At 42.9% G+C, this 16,357-nt stretch overlaps 1 protein-coding gene across 1 annotated transcript; it reads left to right on the top strand.

The window, feature by feature from the left end:
* Positions 1-367: 367 nt before the first annotated feature.
* On the top strand, positions 368-15,362 carry MRPL20 (mitochondrial ribosomal protein L20). The gene is made up of 4 exons (XM_040325873.1): positions 368-527; positions 3,831-3,941; positions 12,339-12,416; positions 14,791-15,362. The coding sequence occupies exons 1-4, from the start codon at positions 441-443 to the stop codon at positions 14,962-14,964; spliced, it is 450 nt and encodes a 149-aa protein (XP_040181807.1). The 5' UTR covers positions 368-440; the 3' UTR covers positions 14,965-15,362.
* The last annotated feature ends 995 nt before the right edge of the window (positions 15,363-16,357 follow it).

The raw sequence follows: 16,357 nt of genomic DNA, 5'->3' as shown, positions 1-16,357 counted from the left end.
GAAGTGGGTGTAGAAGTTTAGCAGGTTTCAACCTTAAATCTTAAAATGCAACAAAAGATTAAAAAAAAACTGTGCTAAGTACTTCAAATGCATACAAATGTTTAGGATACTCAATACTTCAGCAAAAGGTCATTCAGGCTTTACTTAGCCTAGTACTAGAGATGACATTTAATAATACATTACACGAATTATACCATCAGCACTGTTGTACTGCAGCCCTCCATCCCTCACCACACATCCTGTATATGCAGCTACTGCTGCCACACCTTTCTACAGGAAACTGCTGCTTGCGTTCTGTTTATAATATCGATGTCAATAAAGCTCGCCAGAAGTAAACTAAAACGTGACGTCCGACGCACGCACCGAAGGTGTCAAAGTCACAGGGCACGCGGAGTCCATCTTTGTTGAGGGCATCTGGGGCATTAAGTAGAGGACACAGCATGGTGTTCCTAAGTTTGTCACGCTGGGTTCGGAGCCGGGGTCCAGATCGGTACTGGAGGGTTCAGGAGGTGCTCAAACATGCTCGGGTAAGTGAGAGGAACACGGGGAACCTGTCTGAGACCGATGTGTTCTGTCTGCCTCTTTCTGTATGCTGCATCCTGCCCAGCCTGATAGATAGCTGGGATGGTCTGCAGTGGGATGCATGGGATTGGAGAAGTCACATCTGACAGGAGTTGCTGAGGATTGTGGTGTGAAAGATCTGCCTCTGATTGTGTGCTCTGCCATCAGATGTAGAGGTAAGTGGCTTTGAAGGCTTTATTCATCCCTATAGAACCATCTGCTTGGTGCTGATCAAGAGGCTGCCCGGACTCTGCCTGCTCCAGAGTGTGCTCAGCGCAGACAAGTGACCTTCCATCCCATCCAGCCTTATAGGATTTAATGGTTCTATAGAATACATAAGCAGGTCTCTGATTTTGAAAAGCATAGTACAAAGCTACATGCACCCCTCCTGCACAAGGCAAACCACCCACCTAGGATTGCCACCTGTCCAGGATTCACCCTGACAGTCTAGTTTTTAAATTGCGTGTCCGGTTTCAGCCTGCCTGAAACCCAGACGCGTTACTCAGACCAGGCTGTGGCTCCCCAAGTAACCAAGATAGTCGCACACAAATCTGTTGCGGTCCGGGAGCTGTGGGTGGCTGTCTGGGGGCAGGTTCTACATCACTGAAGGGTGGGGCGATGAGGAATTTGGCTTGAAGAAAAGGTGGCAACCCTACCCCACCTCCAAACTACACACCATCCACCGCTTATAGCATCCTTTGTCAGTCATTGTTCTGTGGACCCCAAAGATTCCTGAAATGTTTCCAGGGGTTCCTTGAGCAATGAGCAGTTTTTGCCTCTCAGGTAACTCCTTCTTCACACTTACTACCAATGTAAGAGCAATTTTTCCTACTAAGGGCTCTTTCACACGGGCGGCCTGTTCAGGTCCCGCTGACATCCGACCCGCTTCGCCAAAGTGTGACGAAGGAAAAACCTACTTTTCCTTCCGTCTATCGGTTCGGGTGAACACGGACAGACGGTCCGTGTTCATCCGATCCCCCCATAGGGGAGAGCGGAGAAAAGACAGGGCGGTCCCTGCACAGTGTGCAGGGACTGCCCTGTCATCCGACGGCTCAGCGGGGATCAACATGATCCGCCCCATGTGAAAGGGGCCTAACTGCCTACGTCAGAGACAGTTTTCCTACTTGCCACCAATGTAAGGGGTATTTCTCCCGCCGGCGTGAGGCGCGTTCCTCCCGCTGACCACCAATGCACGTTGATGGCCATCAATGTAATGGGGGGGGGGGGGGGGGTCACTTTTCTAATTACCATCAATCTAAGGGAATATTACAATTTTCACTGTCTGTTTCCTTTCTGGCCATTATTAAAATGTTTCATTTCTGAAACTAATATTTTTGTAGAGCAGTCCTGGGTGTCAAATACGCAAAGTACACCACACTCCTAATTCCTAATCTCTATAACTGCAAATCACTTTTAATGAGGTGTAAATATAATAATTTGTAGAAGTTTCCTAAGCCTGAAAATTATTTTAAAGTGGCAGTATTTTTTGCAGTATAGTTTCTTTTAAAGCCCAACTCCACCCATTCCCTGAATTTCAGTACTGATTGGCCGCTTAAGCAGGGCTCGACAAATCCCGGTCACCATGGCGACTAGAAATAGTGTCCTGGCGACTTGGCTTGGAAGGTGGGCAGGCGCCATCTGGTGGTGAGCCGTTGGTATTACAAGTTATTACCACCAGATGTGAGCTGGCGCCATCTGGTGGTGGCTGTTGGTATTACAAGTATTACAAGTTAAAGCGGAGCTCCACCCGAATCGCAACATAATCTCAATATTATAGTTGCTCCTAAACATTGCATAAACGGATATTTTTTTAAATAATAAATTTACAGTACCAGATATAATATAGCTCCTTCCGGTCTGCAGCCTTCGGGTTTTTCTCGGGAATTTCCTTGTTTCCTGCACGGCGCAGTGTGTTCTGGGAGCTTGAGTCATAGCTCCCTTGTGATCGCGCGATTCACTAGTAGTCCGTTGTTTCGAATGAGCTGTATTGGTCTATGAGGCTGGGTTAACATCAGGGGCGGTAACGCCTGCCATTGTCACGGCAACAGAGACACTGACGCCGCTGCTCGCCGCTGCGAGCGTGCAACCAGGAAGTCCTTGCTCCCTGATCCCTGTGGGATTCTAATGCCCACACTTAAAATGGCAACGGCGGACCGAAGGGAATATAAGTGTATATTCCAGACAGAAACAGAGTGGCGTGGACATTGGACACGAGAAACGTGAGTTATTTGAAGCCTTGCTATTGGATATTTAACTCCCCCCCCCCAAAAAAAAACGTATTTGCATGGGAGATCCACTTTAAGCATTACAAGTTAAACAGCAATTCTAATGTCATTTTTCACTATTTTCACTGCCATCTTCTTCCCTCTAATTAGAACCCCCAAACATTATATATATTTTTTATCCTAACACCCTAGAGAATAAAATGGCGATCGTTGCAATACTTTCTGTCACGCCGTATTTGCGTAGCGGTCTTACAAGCGCACTTTTTTGGGAAAAAATTACACTTTTTTTTTAATTAAAAAATAAGACAACAGTAAAGTTATCCCCATTTTTTTTTAATATTATGAAAGATAATGTTACACTGAGTAAATTCGTACCCAACATGTCACGCTTCCAAATTCGCTCCCGCTCGTGGAATGGCGACAACTTTTACCCTTTAAAATCTACAGGTTGCATGTTTTGAGTTAGAGGAGGACTAGGGCTAGAATTATTGCTCTCGCTCTACCAATCGCGGCGATACCTCACATGTGTGGTTTGAACACCGTTTACATATGCGGGCACTGCTCACGTATGTGTTCGCTTCTGCGCACAAGCTCGACGGGGTGCGTTTTCTGCCTCCTAACTTTTTTAGCTGGCTCCTAGATTCCAAGCAAATTTGTCAAACTCTGGCTTAATGTTCCTCTTCTCCTCTGACCTCGGCAGTGCATGGTTCTGCACTCGGTGCTTCTATAATGCTGTTTGATTTGCTACTCTTGGCAGCAATATGGTGACACCGGGCTGACATGATGATGCACTCCTAAGAGGCAAGTCCACGACAGCCTGGGCTCACAGGTGGCACTGGGCATCATTCATTTCGGAAGAGAATTGGAACTGCATCAGAGAGTGATGCGTCTTCAGTGACCGCCCTGGGGAGGAGATGAGTATTGCTGCAAAATTTGCATTTACTATTTTACACATGTGGGGAAATGGATTTTTAATTTAAGAAGGTGTCCTTTATATGATGGCAAATTCCTACAGCTTTACCACAAAATTTTCTTTCTTTGCAGCATTTTCGAGGCCGAAAGAATCGCTGTTATAGTTTGGCGGTACGAGCTGTGCGCAGAGCCTTTGTGTATTCAACAAAAGCCAGAAAAGTAAAGCCCCGCATCATGAGAACGGTAAAATGCAATGCTTTGTTTTTAACATGTAATAAAGGTAGAGATCTTGTATGCATTTGCAAATATAGGTGACCTCTACATGCAAACTTACACTGCGTCTTCAGAAATATTTTCCTAACAAGGCAAATGTTAATGGAGAAATATCAATTGTCGCACTCGCAACATTTCCGATGTTCACAGATCTTGCACTTTTTAAGTACTTTGTCGCGGGGTTCTGACATGGCTGCTATGTCTCCGATGGAGTATCTGTGTCAGAACTTTGATAAAATTAGGGGACATATTTCAGAAATGTATATGGTCTTGACTAACTCAGGCTTACATGGTTAGATGGGAGACAGACCTCCAGGACACTATTGAACTGGATGAATGGCATAATATAGCTCAGGGGGCCTCGAAGTCGCTCCATTAATACATCGATCATTGAAGCCAATTACAAAGTGCTTTTGCGATGGTATATGGTTCCAGATAGGCTGGTGACATATGTGCCAGGAGCATCCCCACTGTGTTTCCGCGGATGTGGCCAGCAGGGAACCATGTACCATGTGTGGTGGCAGTGCCCTAAGGTACGGCGATACTGGATTAGGGTGTATAATTTTATTTACACCCTCACCCAGATGAGTTTAGTGAAATCCCCCGAAACAGGCACTTCTGGGTAATAAGGTGGAGGCGGCATCAAAATCCCAGAGATGTCTTATAACATTTATATTTTTGCCTGCAAAAATTATTATTGCAAAATCCTGGAAAACGGCAGTCTTGCCATTTGCACAACTTAAGCATAAGCTTTCTTGGATTATGCTTAACCTCTTAAGACCCGCACAAATATGCAGGTAAAGGACCAGGCCCCTTTTTGCGATTCGGCACTGCGTCGCTTTAACTGACAATTGCGCGTGCGACGTGGCTCCCAAACAAAATTGGATTTTTTTTTTCACAAATAGAGCTTTCTTTTGGTGGTATTTGATCACCTCTGCAGTTTTTTTATTTTTTTGCGCTATAAACAAAAATAGAGCGACAATTTTTAAAAAAATGCAATATTTTTTACTTTTTGCTTTAATAAATATCCCCCAAAAATATTTTAAAAAAAAGTATTTTTTCCTCAGTTTAGGCCGATACGTATTCTTCTACTACATATTTTTGGTAAAAAAAAAATCGCAATAAGCGTTTATCGATTGGTTTGCCAAAATTTATAGCGTTTACAAAATAGGGGATAGTTTTATTGCATTTTTATAATTTTTTTTTATTTTTTACTACTAATGGCGGCTTTTTTTTTTCCCTCCTGTGACTGCAACATTATGGTGGACACATCAGACAATTTTGACACATTTTTGGGACCATTGTAATTTTCACAGCAAAAAATGCTATAAAAATGCATTGTTTACTGTGAAAATGACAATTGCAGTTTGGGAATTAACCACTAGGGGGCGTTGAAGGGGTTAAGTGTGACCTCATATGTGTTTCTAACTGTAGGGGGGTGGGGCTGGACGTGTGACGTCATTGATCGCCTTTCCCAATATCGGGGAACAGACGATCAATGACCGCGCCACTGTGAAGAACGGAGACCCCTCTCCCCGTTCTTCAGCTCCAGGGTCCAATTGCGGGACACCGGCGGCGATCAGGGCCGCGGTCACGGAACTTCGGACTGGTTCGCGGGCACGTGCCCGCGACCCACGGCTGGGCATTAAACAATCACGTACAGCCGTGCCATTCTGCCGACGTATATCGGTGTTAGGCGGTCCATAAGGGGTTAATGAACGTATGACAGCGATACTACAAGATAAAATGCAGATGTTCAAGAAAGTCTGGGACCCATGGGTTGAATACCTGACGGGAGATCCCAGATCTTTACCAGATTAGAGATGTCTCTGACTGGTCGGGTGTTGGAGCACGGGGTCTCTTTCTCTATCCTCTCTACTTCCTCTCTTTTTTTCCATTCTATTTTTTCTTTCCTCCTTTCTTCCCCCTATTTTACCTTTTTTTTTTTCTTTCTTTCTTTATTTATGTAGGTCTTTCTCTCTGGGTATAGTATATATCTATATCTTGTTATAGTTGTAAGTGAGTCGTCTGGTGCTCTATAGTCCCGGAATTGAGAGTACCTTTACAGAATGTGTTTTGCTCTCAGGGAACTGAGTGGGGTGATTTTCTCGCCAACAAGCTACTCGCCTCCTCTTACCCATACGTGTAGGGATCCATAAGTGCTTCCTTAATTTCTGTGTGTATATATACATAGTCATATAGGGACGATTGGTATTGTTTTATTGACATAGAAGCTCTATCTTTAATGGTATACACCTGTTACATAGTATTCGATTTTGCTTCTATCTAAAACTCCAAGAGAGCTCTGAGAATACTTCATGGGAATGAGGGAACCTGTAACACTGTTCACTGCACTGTTACATAGTTACATAGTTACATAGTTATTCAGGTTGAAAAAAGTCCATCCAGTTCAACCACAAAAATTAAATAAATAAACAAACAAAATAAAAAATACAATCCCATACACCCAACTCCATACCCACAGTTGATCCAGAGGAAGGCAAAAAAAATATTGTTGGGATGTTAACTCAATGTTCGGATGACTCTGGATTTTGTAAACCTTTTTATACTGTACTCGTTTTTGAATTCAAGATTGTATTCCTTTTTTTTTCTTTGTAAAAGCTCCGGCGGACCCGATCGCCGCTGGAGTCCCGCGATCGGTCCCCGGAGCTAAAGAACGGGGAGAGCTGTGTGTAAACACAGCTTCCCCGTTCTTCACTGTGGCGCCGTGATCGATCGTGTGTTTCCTTTTATAGGGAAACGCAATCGATGATGTCACACCTACAGCCACACCCCCCTACAGTTAGAAACAGACATGAGGTCACATATAACCCCTTCAGCGCCCCCTTGTGGTTAACTTCCAAACTGCAATTGTCATTTTCACAGTAAACAATGAATTTTTAATGCATTTTTTGCTGTGAAAATGACTGGTCCCAAAAATGTGTCAAAATTGTCTGAAGTGTCCGCCATAATGTCGCAGTCACGAAAAAAATCGCTGATCGCCGCCATTAGTAGTAAAAAAAAAAAAATTAATAAAAATGCAATAAAACTATCCCCTATTTTGTAAATGCTATAAATTTTGCGCAAACCAACCTATAAACGCTTATTACGATTTTTTTTACCAAAAATAGGTAGAAGAATGCGTATCGGCCTAAACTGAGGGAAAAAAATGTTTTATATATTTTTGGGGGATATTTATTATAGCAAAAAGTCAAAAATGTAGAATTTTTTTCAAAATTGTCGCTCTATTTTTGTTTATAGCGCAAAAAATAAAAACCGCAGAGGTGATCAAATACCACCAAAAGAAAGCTCTATTTGTGGGAAAAAAAGGACGCCAATTTTGTTTGGGAGCCACGCCGCACGACCGCGCAATTGTCAGTTAAAGCGACGCAGTGCCGAATCGCAAAAACTGGCCGGGTCCTTCAGCTGCCTGTCTTAAGTGGTTAAAGAGGAATTGCAGTATGCGCACATAATTTGTAATAAAAACATCTTTGCCATTCTGAAGCTTCCCTCCAACCACTTTGTATTTTTTTACTTTATATTTTATTAATTTTTTAATTTGCATGTACATAATAGAAAACAAAGAACAGTATACATTTCCTTCCCCAGTGGAAATATACTTTACAATATTTACCCATACCATTTTGTGCCTCCCCTGCAGCCTATCCCCTCGGCACATCCTTCCAATAGATCCCTATCTTAGGGCATTGCCACCATATGTGGGCCCTTGTTCCCACTTGCCCACACCCTCGCCAACACTCCGTTGTTTGATCTACTTGGTATTTCCCTAAGATATCGGGGGTTCTATACCATCTCGTTATGCATTTGTAGTTCATTTCCATCTTATTATTTATTGATGAACCATGTTCAAGTTTCAGCATTTTACTTGCTACCTGATTCCTTCCTCAATTCTCCAGTTCCCTCTGCCAATTTTTTTATGAATTGTCTGCTTCCATCAAAATTGTATATATTTGGGATATTCCCGCGGGTTGTTTCCATATTGCATAGACGTTCCATTGATGTTAAATCGTCACCTTCCCTTATCGGGTGAGGGAGTGCGGCTATGAAATGTCTAAGCTGGGCATACCTCCATTCATTTATATCCATCAAATCCTTTTTCGTTTTTAATACCTGTATAGTGCAGTAGTGTATTTAGGTTTTGTGCTACCCTAGGCCTGACTAAACTTCTGCAATTTAAATTAATTTGCATAGTTTTTCTCTCACTTCCTGTTTGGCTATGGGGCAGGAAGTGAAGGAAAATCTCCACAATTGGACAGATGGTAAAAAATTACCTGACAGGTTATAACTCTCCCTTACTCTATCCAAAATGGGGGGGGGGAGGTACAGTTAAGAGCAGAATCTACAAATTTAACAATGATCTAAAAATGGATTGCATAGTGAAATTAGGCTCTAAAATAATCTGTTGCATTAAGTTTGGCTTAGCTGACCACTGCGTCTATAGTCCTCAACATTGCCAGATCAGTGGTGTCCTTAATGCTGAATAATACAGGCAGATACTTAACCATTGTGTCCTACCATCAGGGAGGTGCGTGATTGGCCCCAAATGTACTCTAGCAGGACAATGACCGCACCCAACCATACAGCCAATGTAATTGAAAAATATCTTAAGCGAACAAAGAGTCCTGGAAGTGATGGTTTTGCCCCCACAGAGCGCTGATCTCCATATCATGGAGTCTGTCTGATATTAACAAGACCAAGGAAAGATCCAAGCTTTACTCGCCAACCAGCCTGCTGACAACAGAATCAACATATCTAACAGCAGCCCTCAAATTTTCCACTCACCTACTTGCATTTTGCGAGTGGAAAATGAGGGCTGGTGAGGAGCTGGGCTGCCTAGGGGGGGGCGGGCACCAGCAGGCGGGGTTGGTCAGGAGTTGTTCTCCCGGTGGAAGAGTGCATGGAGTTAGAGGAGAGCCACAGGATCACTGAGCCATAAAACACGCTGTAACAGCTTGCATTGAAACTGTCTCCGCTCTGCTCACTCTCTCAGCCCGCCTCCTCCTAACCCCGCGCCTTTAATAGAATGCATCCCAGCATTGGACCCAGGTTCTGTCTATTACATGCGCAGGGTTAGGAGGAGGCGGGCTGTGTGAGAGTGAGCAGAGTGGAGACAGTTTCAATGTAAGCTGTTACAGCGTGTTTTGCCGCTCAGGGATCCCACCGCTCTCCTCTCTCTTTCTCTGCCCTGGCAAGGCAGCATTGATGGGCACAGTCGAGGATGTGTGGAGGGGGAACTGATAAAGTTGTTGTTTTTATTTTTGTAGCTTAATTCTGCATAAAACATTTAAGTGTCCTTTCATGAGATCATTTATGATGGCGTGATAAGGGACGGGGTAGGGTAAGGGTTGAGTGTGGCAACTGATGGCGAGTAACCCTTGAGACCTGGCTAGTAGCTCAGGACTTGAAATTTTGAGCCCTGTATCAGTATGTGTTAAAACAGGAGTTTAGTCTGCACACAAATAATACATGCGTAAGACACAGAGCCTCGTCACGGCACCCTGGTATCTGTGGTCCTATCTCTAGCTTATGAGAGACTCCACAATGGAAGCACATGCATTCTGATGGATAGGTGGAGGTCAGGTGGACTGTCTGTCTGTCTGATATTAGACGGAAAGATATGTGGTTATTTCTCCAAGGTATTTGGAACAACCTACCTGCCCAGTTTCTTCAAGTGTACCTAAAAGAATTGATGCCGTTTTGAAGACAAAGGATTTTAGGTCTGCTCATTTACTTTATTTTGATCAGTTAACAAAATGGAAAGTAAACTAAGGGCCCTTTCACACGTGAACCTCCGTATGCTCAGCGGTGATCGCTCCGTTGATCCCCGCTGAGCGTTCGGATGACAGGGCGGTCCCCGCACTCTGCGCTCTCCCCTATGGGGGGATCGGATAAACACAGACCGTCTATCCGCGTTCATCCGATCCGCAGACGGAAAGAAAAATAGGGTTTTCCTCCGTCTGCAGAATCGGAGGAATGCGGAGGCGGATGAGATCGCGTGTCAGCGGGTGTTCATCATCTGACACCCGCGATCTCATAGGGACCAATGTATGTCCCTTTTTTCATCCGCACACAGATGGATGAAGAAGCGGACATACGGTCTGCAGGTGTGAAAGGGGCCTAACACTTTTTTATGTTTCTACAAGCCTTTTATAATTTACAGCATTTTTTCATATCTGTCTAAAACTTATGCACAGTAGTGTATATTGTACAATCGCATCAGTCTCTGCTCTGAAGAAGCTTATAATTTAAGGTCCCTCCAACTTGCATTCACACAAACACATACTGGGGCCAATTTAGACGGGATCCAATTAACCTACCAGCATGTCTTTGAGGAGACCGGAATACCCAGGGGGAAACCCGCATAGGTAGGACATGCAAACTCCAGGCAGGTAGTTCTATGGTTGGGATTCGCACAAACTACCCTAGCGCTGCTAGGCGGAAGTGCTAACCACTTTGCCACTGTGCTTAAAGTTAATGCACTTTTTTTTTTTTTATTGCCTGCATGCTAGAAAGTTTTTCATGTTTTGTCTGATAATTTTTGTTAGTATTTCTATATTGGAATTCGGTATAAGAGTGGTGGTTTTAGGTAGGGCTGTACTATAATTGAGATCGTATATGACAGTTCTGGCTACTCCTTTTATAGTATTAAAGGGGTTGTAAAGGTACAAGTGTTTTTTTTTTTTTTTTTTTTATCTTAATGCATTCGAATAAAAAGCCTTTTGTGTGCAGCAGCCACCCCAGCACCCCGCTAATACTTACCTGAGCTCCATCTCTGTCCAGCAATATCCACGAGTGCTTCGGCCATCCGGGGCTCTCCCTACTAAATTGGTTGAGACACAGCAGTTGCGCCATTGGCTCCCACTGCTGTCAATCAAAGTTAACTAGGAGGGGGTGGGGCCATACCATGGGGGGCTCAGTGTCTGGACACTGGGAGCTGCGGCTTGGCTTGGGTGCCCCCATAGCAAGCTGCTTGCTGTGGGGGCACTTGACAGAAGGGAGGGGCCAGGAGAGTCGAAGAGGGACCTTAGAAGAGGATTATCTGGGCTGCTCTGCAAAACCATTACAAAGGGCAGTCTTGTTGTTTTTTTATAGACCACAGATCTCTCAGTAAAGATTACCTGTCACTTCCCATGTTGGCACAGGGGATTTTTTTTTTTTTTTTAAACCATTAGTTATGTGCCCCCCACCCCCTGTGCTGATGCACATATTCGAACACATATGTAGGTCCTAGATGGACATGTAAATGGTGATCGCACCACACATCGCCGCGAACGTCAGAGTGAGAGCAGTAATTCTAGCACCAGACATCCTATTTAACTCTAAACTGGTAACCTGTAAAAGATTTGAAAGCGTCGCCATTCCACAGGCGTGTGCAATTTTAAAGCATGTCATGTTTGGTATTTATTTACTTGGTATAACAGCTTTTAATATTTTTATTTTATATAATATTTTTTAAATTTATTAGATTGTGTTTTGTGTGAGCTAAAATTCATTAAAGTGTCAGCATTGACCTGGTGATCAAGTGGTTAAAGTGCACTGATGCGATGTGCGGATATTTATTCTGAATGGCACCCAAATGCACGTGCTTTGCGATGTACTGATCAAAAATTGTGCATGCACAATTCTTTTACAGCGCATATAATTGCATTGTGCTTTGCTGCATAGCACGCCATGTCAAAAAGTGTGTGTGTGTGCCATTTACAATGAATAGCATCGCATCAAACCAGAACACTTAAAGCGGAGATTCACACAAAAAGTGAACCTCCGGTGTCACATTTGGCACCTTTCAGGGGGAGGGGGTTGCAGATACCTGTATAATACAGGTATTTGCACCCACTTCTGGAAATAGACTGCCGCGGGAGTAACGCCCCTTCGCGTCGCCCAACCCCCACCCCACTGTCTTCTGGGAAACACACTGATCCCAAGAGATTGGGGGCCAGTGACGGCGCGCTGCGCGGCTCGTGCATGCACAGTAGAGAACCAGGCAGTGAAGTCACAAAGCTCAACTTCCTGATTCCCTCACCGAGGATGGCGGCGTGGGGGCAGCCGAGAGAAGAGCGATTTCTTGGCCTCGGCTGCCGACATCACGGGCGCGCTGGACAGGTATGTGTCCATTTTTTTTTTTAAAAGTCAGCAGCCACAGTATTTGTAGCTGCTGGCTTTAAAAAAAAATAAAATAATTGTGCGGACCTACGCTTTAAGTGTTTTGTGGTAACACGGCCATTACTGCGAAAGGGCCATACCCTTTATTTATTTTTATTGACTTAAATATCCTTATTAGATTATGCATTGAAATAATGGATATAGCATGCATTGCATACTAATCATTGGTATTATATATTTCAGATGTGGATAACACGAATTACTGGTGCCCTTCAGGAACATGGCATTAAGTACCACAACTTTGTTGGTAATTTAGTAAAGGTGAGTCATTGATTTTCAAATATCCTTTAAAGCTGGTCAAAGATGTGAGTTTTTTCAGATAAAATTACTAAAGAGCAGACTTGAAAATCTTTTATGCTTCTTAACCACTTAAGACCCGGACCATTATGCAGATTAAGGACCTTGCCCCTTTTTGCGATTCGGCACTGCGTCGTTTTAAGCGACAATTGCGCGTGGCTCCCAAACAAAATTGGCGTCCTTTTTTTTTTTTTTTTTTTTTTCCACAAATAGAGCTTTCTTTTGGTGGTATTTGATCACCTCTGCGGTTTTTATTTTTTGCGCTATAAACAAAAATAGAGCGACAATTTTGAAAAAAAATTGCAATATTTTTTTACTTTTTGCTATAATAAATATGCCCCAAAAATATACAAAAAAAAAAAAAAATTTCCCCCCCCCTCAGTTTAGGCTCATACGTATTCTTCTACCTATTTTTGGAGAAAAAAAAACGCAATAAGCAAAATGTATAGCGTTTTACAAAATAGGGGATAGTTTTTATTGCATTTTTATTAATAATATTTTTTTTACTACTAATGGCGGCGATCAGCGATTTAATTTTTTCCCCCAATGACTGCGACATTATGGCGGACACATCGGACAATTTTGACACATTTTTGGGACCATTGTCATTTTCACAGCAAAAAGTGCTATAAAAATGCATTGTTTACTGTGAAAATGACAATTGCAGTTTGGGAGTTCACCATTAGGGGGCGCTGAAGGGGTTAAGTGTGACCTCATGTGTTTCTAACTGTAGGGGGCGGGGCTGGACCTGTGACGTCATTGATCGCCTTTCCCTATCTCAGGGAACAGACGATCAATGACCGTGCCACTGTGAAGAACGGGGAAGGTGTGTTTACACACACCTCTCCCCGTTCTTCAGCTCCGGTGACCGATCGCGGGACACCGCCGGTGATCTGGTCCCGCGGTCACGGAGCTTCGGACCGGGGTCGCTTGCGCGACCCCACGGCTGGGCTTAAGAGACACGTACTGGTACGTGACTGTGCCATTCTGCCGACGTATATCGGCGTGAATGGGTCCTTAAGTGGTTAAAGGATAGCTAACCTCAACAACAAACATGTAAGCCATTACAGCTCATCAGTTCTTTTATGTAATAGCAGCATTAGTTTTCTTATGTTACACTCTGTACATTTTCTGCAAGTACAGAAATATACCTGTTGATCATACCAGTATTCTACTCTTCTCATCCTGTTCTGTGCTCTGACCTGAAATCCCAAACACTGTTATGGGTTTTCTCAGCCAACGTCTGCTAAATACAAAAGAATGCTTCCCTATGTAATGGAAATGAAGAGGGGGGGGGGGGGATTTGTAGTTCAAATCAGGAGAACAACCTAGGATGACAATGCCGCTCATTTATGAATACAGTGGGGTGAGTGAACATCGTCACTTTAGGACAGGAACTGTGGTGCTGGCATGATCACCAGGTGAAAGAAAAGGGATAAAGCAAAAAATAAAAAATATAATATGGCCACCACAAGTTAGAAATGCAAGCTGCAATATATAATTTTTTTTGCTTTTGAATTTAGAAGAGCGCTAAACGTGAATTAGAATTCCGTACAGTTTCTGGAATTCCTAAGGAAACTACTGTACATGTATAAAGGCAGTCATTTGCATTCTTTTTTTTTATTGCTGTCACAAGGAATGTAAACATCCCTTGTGACAGTAATAGGCAGTGACAGGTACTTTCTTTATGGAGAGATTTGATGTCTATAAGACACCAAATCCCTCCTCTGCACTTAAAAGCATTCAAAACTTCAAGGTCTGTGTTTGTTTTTTGTTTTTTTTTATATATATATATTTTCTATTTTTTTAATTGGCGTTTTTACGATGAGGGTAATCTGGGAGTGATGTCATGACATGGATTCCGGGTTACTAGATCTTAGACCTGACCCAAACAAAGTAATCAGCTTTGTTCGGGTCTTTGGCCAGCCAGTGGACGTTCCGGCTTTTTGCTTGTGCTGAGCGACGGAAGGCTGTGGGGGGCGACGTCCCCTCCCCTTCCGCTACTTGTGATAATGGCCAAGCAGCTGCTTAACCGCATCAGTTGTTCAAAGAAAGCTGACCGTCCGCTGCAAAGAATGGTACAGGAGTGAGGCCCAACAAACAAAAGGGGGCAAAAGATGACTGAGAAAATGATGTGCTCCCTCCACCCCTTCCTCCTTCCCTTTTTTTCATGGGGGGAAAAATTAAAAGCATGTGGTAAGTGTTCACAGCAATATTTCAGCTTTTTATTGCTACTAAGTAAACACTGCAGAGTGTTTTTCAAATAGAAGGTATAGCCTGTTTTTTCATCTGTTACTGTCTTTTAATTTTTTCATTTTTTTCTTTTCCTATCTTTCAGTGTCGGGTAGCTTTAAACCGAAAGGTGATTTCCGACATGGCTATATATGAACCCAAGACATTCAAATCCCTGGCGGCATTGGCCAAAAGAAGAGGTGAAGAAGGCTTGGCATCTGCCCTTGGAGATGGGAAGGAGCCTAAGGGAATATTTTCACGCGTGGTCCATTTTCGCTAGTTCAGGATAAGGCGTTTATAAACTGTACAGAGCTGCTACAGAGATCACGTTATAAAGGTGTTTATTTCTTTGGTACTGATGCACGGACAGTAAGAACTCACAGGAGTCTGTTCTTTGTTACAGCTTTCTGTTTTTCCTCCCAACCCAGGACATCAAAACTTTGCCCAGTCCACTCCTTCGTGGACAGGAAACGCCTGTGTATGTTTTGAATTGAACTTTGTTTGCTTTAAGTGAACCACTTTCTATATGGGATTCCTCTTCTGGGGTGAACCGCATGCCCAACAAATACATTGCATGTCAGATGACGGCATACTTACCGGGTTTTGTTACTTATTTGTGCATCTATCTTTCTATGATTATTAATAAAAAATGTCTTAAAGGGGTTGTAAAGACAAAAATATTTTCCTCCTAAATTAAAGTCTGACAGTAGCTGATGAAGTAAAAAGTAATGTTTTGCATTATAACTAGTTTGATACCTGTTAAAATCGAGCTGTTTTATTCACCTCTGTCACTCCTGAATCATTATTCTCACTGACTTCCTGGTTTGCGGTGTGCATTCATTCTTGCTACATCACGGCCTACAGTTCCCATTAGGCTTAGCCTCCATGCCTGTGAGGGATAAAAGAGCATCTTCATGCAGGGCTGTAGTCATAGGGAGGGGGTGAGCACATTCTGCTTTCCACCATGCAAAACAGCTCAGATGCTGGTGGAAAGCAAGAAGGGGAGAGACAGGAAATGGTATTTTCAAACCTGGATTACTGTATTTTGGAGGTCAAAAGGAAAAACTAGGTAAGTGATCTTTAAATGCTCTAGCTTACAGCAATCAATTGATCTAATAAAAAACGAACCTTTAGTTTTCCTTTAACCACTTAACCCCCGGACCATATTGCTGCCCAAAGACCAGAGTACTTTTTGCGATTCGGAACTGTGTCGCTTTAACAGACAATTGCGCAGTCGTGCGATGTGGCTCCCAAACAAAATTGGCGTCCTTTTTTTCCCACAAATAGAGCTTTCTTTTGGTGGTATTTGATCACCTCTGCATTTTTTATTTTTTGCGCTATAAACAAAAATAGAGAGACAATTTTGAAAAAAATTAATATTTTTTTACTTTTTGCTATAATAAATATCCCCCAAAAATATATAAAAAAACTTTTTTCTTCCTCAGTTTAGGCCGATACGTATTCTTCTACCTATTTTTCGTAAAAAAAAAATCGCAATAAGCGTTTATTGATTGGTTTACGCAAAAGTTATAGCGTTTACAAAATAGGGGGTATTTTTATGTCATTTTTATTAATATATATTTTTTTTACTAGTAATGGCGGCGATCAGCGTTTTTTTTTTTCGGTATTGCAACATTATGGCGGACACTTCGGACACTTTTGACACATTTTTG

The sequence above is a fragment of the Rana temporaria genome, chromosome 10, assembly GCF_905171775.1.
Source record: "Rana temporaria chromosome 10, aRanTem1.1, whole genome shotgun sequence".
NCBI classification, from domain to species: domain Eukaryota; kingdom Metazoa; phylum Chordata; class Amphibia; order Anura; family Ranidae; genus Rana; species Rana temporaria.
Note: the sequence above shows the minus strand (reverse complement) of the source record. Positions and strands in the feature narration are given on the sequence as shown.

What these genes read in the sequence shown, in the direction of transcription:
- MRPL20 (XM_040325873.1), top strand. Translation starts at nt 441, where the DNA reads ATGGTGTTCCTAAGTTTGTCACGCTGGGTTCGGAGCCGGGGTCCAGAT. An exon ending in AGGTGCTCAAACATGCTCGG is followed by an intron (nt 528 to 3,830) that starts GTAAGTGAGAGG and finishes CTTTCTTTGCAG; the next exon opens with CATTTTCGAGGCCGAAAGAA. An exon ending in TTGTTGGTAATTTAGTAAAG is followed by an intron (nt 12,417 to 14,790) that starts GTGAGTCATTGA and finishes CCTATCTTTCAG; the next exon opens with TGTCGGGTAGCTTTAAACCG.